This window comes from Branchiostoma belcheri, unplaced genomic scaffold (genome assembly GCF_001625305.1).
Source record: "Branchiostoma belcheri isolate BF01 breed outbred unplaced genomic scaffold, Haploidv18h27 scaffold171, whole genome shotgun sequence".
Lineage (NCBI taxonomy): Eukaryota > Metazoa > Chordata > Leptocardii > Amphioxiformes > Branchiostomatidae > Branchiostoma > Branchiostoma belcheri.
The window spans coordinates 320,536-330,178 of record NW_017803169.1 but is presented as its reverse complement, the minus strand read 5'-3'; the positions used below and the strand labels follow the sequence as shown (position 1 = coordinate 330,178).

General features: G+C 44.1%; 1 protein-coding gene across 1 annotated transcript in view; it reads right to left on the bottom strand.

The window, feature by feature from the left end:
• Positions 1-2: 2 nt before the first annotated feature.
• The window catches only part of LOC109466905 (extensin-like), a gene marked incomplete at its 3' end in the record, with an annotated part of 12,074 nt that continues 2,433 nt past the window's right edge, over positions 3-9,643 (bottom strand). Inside the window, exons 2-9 of the mRNA XM_019764771.1 lie at positions 9,483-9,643; positions 8,495-8,650; positions 7,390-7,554; positions 6,373-6,484; positions 5,186-5,271; positions 3,711-3,844; positions 2,858-3,082; positions 3-1,040 (exon numbers count right to left, since the gene is read on the bottom strand). Of these exons, the coding sequence (XP_019620330.1) occupies positions 3-1,040; positions 2,858-3,082; positions 3,711-3,844; positions 5,186-5,271; positions 6,373-6,484; positions 7,390-7,554; positions 8,495-8,650; positions 9,483-9,636 (2,070 nt within the window). The remainder of the gene's footprint in view (positions 1,041-2,857; positions 3,083-3,710; positions 3,845-5,185; positions 5,272-6,372; positions 6,485-7,389; positions 7,555-8,494; positions 8,651-9,482) is intronic.

Genomic DNA, 9,643 nt, shown 5'->3' with positions numbered 1-9,643 from the left:
TTCGGGAAGGGGCCTTGGAAGTTTGGGGGGAGGGGGGGTTGGGACTGAGAGGGGGATGTCCGGGGGAAGTTCTGCTGCATGGTAGGGGAGGGGGAGTTGGAGAAGGGGGTGTGCATGGGGGAGGATCCGGGCATGGCCTGTGGGAAGGATGGTGGGGGGTTGTTGGGGAAGTTCTGATGTTGTTGGGTCATGTTGGCGTGCGCGGGCATGCCCGGGAAGCCGGGCTGCTGCATAGCGACAGACGACGGAGGTTGGAAGTGGGGCTGGGCACCTGATGATGGCGGGAAGCCAGGTGGAACACCTGATGCAGACGTAGGGGGAAAGCCCGGAGGCATGGAGGCTGTACTGGTGGGCAGCTGCATGGCAGGTGACGAGCTCGGGGGGAACCCTGGCTGCATCGGAGAAGAGGATGGTGGGAAGTTAGGCGGGACGGCTGGGGACGAGGTAGGGGGGAAGTTAGGCGGGACAGCCGGGGACGAGGTAGAGGGGTAGTTAGGAGGGACAGCAGGAGAGGACGTTGTGGGGAAGTTGTTCTGGACGGCAGGGGAAGAGTTCCGAGGGAACCCCTGGGGTAGGGATGGGGAGGAGGTACTCGGAAAGCCCTGCTGGATGGAGGGGGAGGGGGCGCTGGGGAAGTGTTGTGTACTGGGAGATGCCATCCCCCCTGCCCCTGCCATGGACGGCGAGGCAGACATGTTGGGGGAGGCAGACAGAGCCGGGGACCCGGCGGACAAAGCTGGCGATCCCGACATGGCGGACTGCGGCGAGGGCAGCGGAGGGACGGTGTGGAGTCCCGCCGCGTCCGCCTGCTGGTTGGACTTGTTACGCTGCCGAGCTCGCGAGCGGTCGCGGCGCTTGGCCGGCTTTTTTGGCGGAGGCTGTTGTTGTTGTTGCTGCTGTTCTTGCTGCTGCTGTAACATCCCGGCCTGCTGCAGCATGTTTTGCAGGGCGCCCGGGGAGGCCATGTTACCCTGCGGCAGCAACCCGCTCTGCTGCAGCATGGCCAGCTGCTGCTGCAGGTTTCCCTGCATGCCACCCTGCTGCAGAAAAGAAGACAAAATGTTTACAATTATAAAGAAGTGACAGTCCTGGTAGCAATGCACTGTGATTTTCTGTCAAAACCAAAAAAAGTTTCTATGCAACATTCAATAACACACTTGAAACACAAAATGCACTGTAAGGGTGATTGCTCCTTTATTGTACAAAAAATGTAATTCTCATAGAAATTTCATTAAAAAAAATTATCATATTCCCTATGTTGAATTAGAGAAACTCTCTGATCATGTACACATGTATGATATACAAGACCTGTTCTTAATTGTACATGTATATATTATTAACTTAAAGTTAAAAATACACTGAATACAGAAGCTATGAATTTCAAAATGTAAACCATACAACTACTGTTACATAGTAATGTCCTTAATTTGAATAACTATCAATACATGTATGTCACCAAGGTGCTTTTTTAAAACTCTTCTTGTTTATTCTAAAAATCGCATGATAAGTAATGTGTTGTCTATCTGCTCACCTGCATGAGAGACTGTGTAGTACGTGATATTGCTAGTGAGATGTTGGCGTTCTCCTTACCTGCATGAGTGACTGTGTAGTACGTGATATTGCTAGTGAGATGTTGGCATTCCCCTCACCTGCATGAGTGACTGTGTAGTACGTGATATTGCTAGTGAGTTGTAAAATGGCTAAACGAAAATAAGTTGCTGTTACATGTACATCCTGACAAGACCAAATCGATGCTCTTCGGGCTCCCTCAGAAATTGAGGCATGCTGGGACATCCGTCAACATAACAGACGGTGTGAACGTATATAAGCAAGTTGACTCGTTCACCTACTTGGGCATTACTCTTGACCCATCACTCAGGTGGGCAGCTCATGTGCACAGAATCACGAAGAAGCTTCTTAGCGGACTCGGAGCCATGGGGCGTGCTAGAGCCTTTGTTACAAAGGAAGTTCTGCGTACCATGTACCAGACACTATTACTGTCTCATCTGGAGTATTGTGCCACAGCATGGCTGCCAAGTCTTGTACAGAGCAACAAGACTCTTATGTCACAGCTGGACAGACTGGTCAACCGAGCTGCAAGGCTTATTACAGGTCACAAACTCCAGGACCATGTCTCAGCGGTTAACCTGCGAGCTGAGGCAGGGATAGATTCTGTGCGCAAACGAACAGAAATTACAACTCTCGTTAATGTCTTTAAGGCGATTCGTGGAGGTGCGCCGGTGTACATGTCATCTCTGTTCAAGTGGGAGACTGCTCCAACATTAAGTGTACGGACTACTCGGTCAGAGTTAAAGCGTCTCAATGACTACGACCCTCACCTACTCTGCTGTCCACCAGCAAGAGTCACGGCGTACAGGAGCAGTCTACAGTACTATGGTCCTTACCTGTGGAACACTCTTCCGATACAGCAACGACAGCTCCTTAGTCTCAGGACTTTTAAACAGAACATTAGAAGCAGGACTTCTCAGGATTTTTAAACAGTTCATTAGGAGCAGGACTTCTTAGGACTTTTATTCAGAACATTAGGTGCAGGATTTTGACACTGTTGATGTTTAGGATGTTGTAATTTAGTAATAGTTTATGTACTGTGTATTTGTTGTGTGTACTTTTATGTGTATCCAGGATTACCTGAAAAACAGGCCGGGATGGCCTGAGTTGTAATTACTGGTTAAATAAAATAAACTGAAACTGAAACTGAGATGTTGGCGTTCCCCTCACCTGCATGAGTGACTGTGTAGTACGTGATATTGCTAGTGAGATGTTGGCGTTCCCCTCACCTGCATGAGTGACTGTGTAGTACGTGATATTGCTAGTGAGATGTTGGTGTTCTCCTTACCTGCATGAGAGACTGTGTAGTACGTGATATTGCTAGTGAGATGTTGGCGTTCCCTGAGATGTCATTCTGCAGCAGGTTGACCAGCAGTGGGCTGCTCTGGGTCACATCCCTCCCCTGCAGGTTAGGGTCTCCCCCGCCGGCAGATTGGGCCAGTCCGGCATTGTGCAGGAGGTGGTGGACTGGAAGCCGGGTCGCGCCACCTCGCACCTGCATGGAGGGGAGCATCTGTAGAGATGCAATCGAAAAAGTCAGAAATACAAAGTACAAGAGCAGTGATGGTCACAGAGATGTGTTATCAACATGTTCCTCTAAAATGTGCACTATACACATATGTACTATCATGAAAGTTTATCTGTGTTCTTGGTAGCTACATGTTTAGAGTTAAAACTTTAGATCCAACACAAAAAGTTCTCTCACCTAGAGCTTTCGACCAGTCACTCTGGTCTTCCTCAGTAGACTGACCCAGTGAGGCTTGTCATCGTCTACCGGATACCTTTGACCCAGTGTTGACGTCACACTTCAAAGAAGCCACATGACAAGCTTCACTGGGTCAGTCTACTGAGGAAGACCAGAGTGACTGGTCGAAAGCTCTAGGTGAGAGAATTTTTTTGTGTTGGATCTAAAGTTTTTTTTTGCTTACGACATTGATTTACGGTAAACGATGCTGTTTTGACGCTTGGTTGTTCTGTAACTTTATGTATTGTTTAATGTGTTGGTTTCATTGTTTTCATGTGTAACTTGTTGTCATGTACAGGGCATTCCTGAAAAGCAGTGTTTTTAAATAGCACTGAGGTTTCTACCCTGATTAAATAAAACAGAAATTAAAAAAAATAAATATTTTTTCTGTTCTCACCTGTCCCTGCATGGGGCCGGGTGGTCCTTGGTTTCCCGGGAAACCGGAGCTACCATCAGGATGAAAACCAGGGGGGAAACCTCGGGGGAAGTTCTGGGGGGTCGGAGGAAAACCAACCTGGTCTGGGGGCCCTCCTGGAGAAAACAAACCATTCATACAGTTTTTCACAAACTACAGAAGAATGCATATCTAAAACAATAATAACTAAATTCTCAATAAATAAAATCCAGCTTTCCATTGAAAGTTGTTGGGTATACATTTTGTACATGTTACTGTTACTGTGTACTGGTTTGCTTGACTGGTTCCGGACTTGTAAAAATGTTTAGGTTCAAGTCCAAAAAAACCTAAAAGAACTGTTTCTGGACTTATTACAAAAAAAAAAACATGTCACATACGTACCCCTTTTCTTTCCAAACCACCTAAAACCCAACATAGATTGCAAACTGTGCTGCAAAATGAAGAAAAAATTGCCATCGGGCATCGTCAAGTGTTGGCCTCCTTGTTACATGTATGTAGCCGCAGTTTTGCCCATACAACATTGCAAGGTTGCCAACATGCAATTTTGTATATGCCATGGGTTAAGGTCAGACTTACATGTCCGGAACTGAACCTCTGGACTTGAATCTGGACTTGAACCTAAATGTGGGTTTAGGTACACAGCACTGCTCATTTCAAATTTTATTTAGAAGCTAAATTTTGGCATGTTGGGGGCTCAGTTGAATAAAGCTGCTAAAGCTGCTTTTACTTGCAATGGTGGAATGTAAACTTGTGAATGTCCACAAATTGCATAGTTCATTTTTCCTTTCAACCAGTTGTGTGGCTGATAATAACATTTAATTTAAAAATAAGAGTTTTCAGGCTTCTGGGAAGTATGACATTGTGTTTCAGTGAATGTATTGGAACTGTATTGCATGATCATTGAGAAATACCTGATTGAATTAAATCATAGTATGTACACGTATTTGATCATGTAATTGTATGTACATGTAGTAGTGCAATGTCATGTAGTATGGTTAATCTTTCTCTGAAAAAGACAGCTAAAGTTGAATTGGCAGGCTTGTTTGCAGACACATGATGACAGCACAGTTGTGTTACCTGTACGTGGGGTCATGTGGCTTAGCGGTTAGTGTCTTCAGACCGGAACCAAGAGGTTTCGGGTTCAAACCCCACCTTGTCACCTTGGGAAAGGCACTTAACACGACTTTCCTCACTTTACTCAGGTGGAAATGAGTACCTAGCTTTGGTTAGGGACGTCCCTCGGATAGGACGTTACATGGAGGTCCCGTGTTTGGGAGAGCCACACCCCACGAAAGTTAAAGAACCCACCACACCTTTTGAAAAAGAGTAGGGGCATGCCCCGGTGTGCGATGGTCCAAATACTATTTGATTATTCACTATGGACTCCAGGAAGAGTAGTGTGAAATTCACACTGATAGAGATCCTAAACAAACAAACAAACAAACAAACAAACAAACCTGTGTTAGAAGGCACCTGCTCAGGTCTGAAGGGCAGCTGGTCCTGTGGGGGCCGTACAAACCCACCTGGTGACGGCATCGGCATCCTGAAATATATTAACACATGTTAATTGTAAACAGAATATTCTTCTAAAAGGACTTTTCCACACTTAGCTTGCTCTATATGTATAGCATAAGATTTCTATAGAATTGGGATACACATTGTTTTTCTATTGCAGACGAAAACACTTAAAACAATGTACAACAGGTTTAGTGAACTTGAGTGACATTTTTTTGTGGTTGTGCCAGAGTGTAGCAAGTACTACCAGCAACATGGTGTGATTTTCTTTAAAATGTTCCCACTTCTTGGTACATGATTAATATATCTATTAAATGTTTCAACTATCTGTGCTATGAAATGATTATTAGTATGTACAGTATTGATATTTGTCTTCATATTAGTGTCCTTTATTGGGTGACAACTTCAAGATATCGAGTATCACAAGTATACTTACTAGTTCTAATGTCTAAACATTTACCTACAAATTTTGCACATAGTTTGTGCTTTTTAACCTGCATTTCCCCTCTAATCTCTCACTCTCAGTCGCTGACGAAAGCTAGTGAATACTAGCTGAAATGTCTAACCATTTCCAAAATCATATTCAGTTGCTTGAGTAACTGATTTTTGGCATTTTGCACAGTAAGGGCTATATATTACCTTCTTGAATGAAATTAAATGTATTTGAGCATAGTGATGCATTATAACCTAAACCCAAGTTTAGGTTCAGCTCCGGATTCAAGTCCAGAGGTTTAGGTTCAGTTCCGGACTTAAAAGTCCGGACCTAAACCCATTGGCATATACAAAATTGCATGTTGGCAACCTTGCAATGTTGTCTGGGTGAAACTTTGGCCACATAACATGGAGGCCAGTACTTGACGATGCCCGATGGCAATGTTTTCTTCGTTTTGCAGCAAATATTTTACAATCTACGGAAGGTTTTAAGTGGTTTGGAAAGAAAAGGGGTATGTGAAATTGTCTTTTATGGTAATAAGTCCGGACTCGGTTCTTGGCTTATAGGTTTTTTTGGACTTGAACCTAAACATTGTTACAAGTCCGGATCCAAGTTCAGTGAACCGGTATGCATCACTATTTGAGCAAGTACTGAAAGATAGATAGAAAGATAGAAATGACCACACCGTGACCTGACCTGTTCTGAGGGCCCATCTGCTGTGCAGTGAAGCTGAAGGCAGGCACCTGGGCAGCTGTAGGAGGGCGGATGTTCCCTACAGGTGAAAACTGTCCAGGTATCATACCTTCACCTGGCGAAAATAAACATGAAAAAAAGGTCAAGCTCTAGTTTCTTACTTTTCTGACTGGTACTCTCACTTCATCTTTGTCATGCAGTTAAGCCTACTTAAGGGTTTATAATTTTGTAATATTTTGCAAGACAGTGCATAAAAAAATTGCATAGTGATAGCATATTTAACCATATACATACATGTACATGCAGAGCTTGAAACCGATGTACATGTACTGGGTTTATAATATAAATACAACTGTATGTGTTCATTTACCAGCATTGTTATGAAGCATAGAAAAAACAATGGCAATCATGGTTTCTGAACAGTTTTTAGTATGATCCATACTTTCTAATTTCTGAGTGGTGGAGCTAAAATGTGTCTGGTGCAGGTTATTTTCATTATATCATACCCGGGCCGCGATAACATTCGATAACGGGTTACGGATCGGGCCGTACTTTACGGTACAGCCCGGTCCGGAACCCATTATCGAACGCTTCCTTGGCTTCCATAAATGGAATCGAACGTGTTTCGCCCTAACCGCGTGTGCCCCTTTTGAAAGTTCGAATACAGAATCCGGACGTTGGAATTGATGTTGTTGCATTTTAGGGTTTAGCGGCACCAACTTTTGGCTCATCTTGCTTTTTTTGCATTGAAAGGCGTGTTTTCTTGGGTGGGTATGACATAAATAAAATACAACACGGTGTATTCCGCATTGCCCGCAGTCCCAACCCTCCCGCGGATCGGATCGCCCTCCGGCCTGCGGGCGATCCGACCCGCAGCCGGGCCGATACCTCGGGCGATACGGAATACCCCGTGTTGTATTCCACATATATTACATGTATTTGCACCAGTGCAGGTAAAGTGTGTAGAAAAAGGATTCCCAACCCTCCCATGTCCCATGATAATAAGAACCCCACCCTCACCTGGAGTGACCTGTCCCCCTGGGGAAGTGGCCCAGGCAGGGCGGGGGACCCCCTGGGGGGACTGCTGAGGGAACTGGGGGGTAGCGGTGGAGGGGAGGCCGGGTGCCAGGGGGGGTCCTGTCATACTGATGGGGGGAGGGGTGTTCAACACTACCTCCTGGTGACCTGGAAAGTGAATAATTATTGAATAAATGAAAGACCTTCATTGTACATTTGTGCTCTAACGAACTAAGTACAGGTCATGGGTAAACAGGGAAAAGAATACAGCAATGACACTTACATACTATACATACTAATGTGATCTACTATTTACAGGTTCAACTTCTTCTCACTTCTTGACGCAAAGATGTACGAACATATTGAGAGAATGATACATGGTTTGTCAAGTTTCATGAGGAATTCGAATTTTTCTATTCTATCTACATGTCTAAAGCTTGGGAACTTATCTATTATAGAGTCAACTGCAACTAAGTTGAAGGCACGTTTTTAAACACTGTATATTAAGAACTTCCACAGTGGTTTTATTTTGTAATAGCAGGGAAACTGTTCCCTAGTGTTTGTAATTTACGGCTTAAACAATTCTATACAAAAGTACTTTTGTTCAAACATAATGAAAAAGGTACCAAAATTTGGTGTCCCTAGACAAAAAAATTGTAGAACCCGTATCTAGTATTCAAAATCAAACTTTCAAAAACAGTGCACACGCTTCACGTATGTACATGAAACCAGTGTTCTAAATACCTGATTGTGCAGTTATCATTCACCACAATTTAATATGTATCAAATTCTGTGTGGTATAAATAGATGACCTTAAAATGAGCCTAAGTTATTCTATACTTACAACAACAAAATCAGGAGGGCAACCTAAATTTCAGATTTGCCACATAGTTTTTGGCTTGAGTAGCACACCTGGCTCCAAAAATGTATTTCGAATACTGAATACTAAATATAGGAGGATGAAGCACTTATGGGCTCAAAATTCATTTTTGGGAATAGGTGCACTGGTGACAGAAGTTCACGGTACAGAAGTGACAGTGAAAACAGTGAACATAACGGTACTGTGAAAAAATCAGGAATTACAGTATTTTGAGCCCTGAGCACTGACCTTCCACCTGCACAGCGAGGATGCCCAGGTCGCGCAGCTGCTGGTTGCGTGTCTCTGCCAGCTGCTGCAGGCGCTGCGCCGCGCTGCGCGGGATGTTGAAGGTGACACGAACACTGTTCCATGGCTGCACCCGGGATACCTTCACTTCCTGGTCACCTGCAGGACAACATGTCACAAGTAAGGACCAGAAAAAATGGTGTGTCCTGAAAACTAGAGTTCCACAACCTCATACCTTTGCCAAATTAATACCTTACAACTGACAAATTATGTTTCTAAATTCTTATTGACAATACAAATAAGATCATTTGCCTGTTGTGAATAATATATATCATGAATTACATGATGAAATATCAACCTAATGACAGTCTTATCCTAACAAAGAAGGCCATTGTAACATTTCCCCATATATTATGCAAATGCTAAAAGACTGAGGTGAGCTTACAAGATGAGGTGTATATATATCAGTGTTCTCACCATAATTCTTCTACAGTATAGGAGTCAGATACAGAAGGACATCTTTCTAAAGTGCAAGACACATATTGAGTCCTTAAGACATGACCACAGTAGGGATCAGGTATTCTTCCCAAAAATGTTAAAACTCATACATGTAACATCCGTGTCCATAATATCACCAGGTTCCATAAAATCGCCACCTTGAGAAATAGTGTGCTTAAAGATATTTTTACTGCATCATACTTTTGGTATGCACTCCTTCACACATCAAATGTACATGTAGGGTATGTTGCGGTAAAAATATCTTTAAGCAAACTTTTTCTCAAGGTGGCGATATTATGGACCCTGGTGATATTATGGACACAGATGTTACACACATGTAACCCTCAGATACTTTTTAGGGGGCAGTGCAGTGTAGTTCAGATATTCACTGGATCAGGACTTGTGGTCCGTAAGTAATATTGTCTCCATTAGAAAAATTTATGGGAAAAACTGCTCCACTCAGAGAAGAGAAAAAACACAACGTCAACAATACCTTTCTGTGCCATTTGTTGTAGCCATGTGGAGATGGCGTTGAGGCGGTGTGGCAGGTCGGCATCTCCGATGTTCCCGCGTACGGTCAGCACCGCGGGAATGTTGGCATTCTGCCAGGGGCACGGCTGCTGGAGCCCGCCCACGGGGTCAGCCATCAGGAGC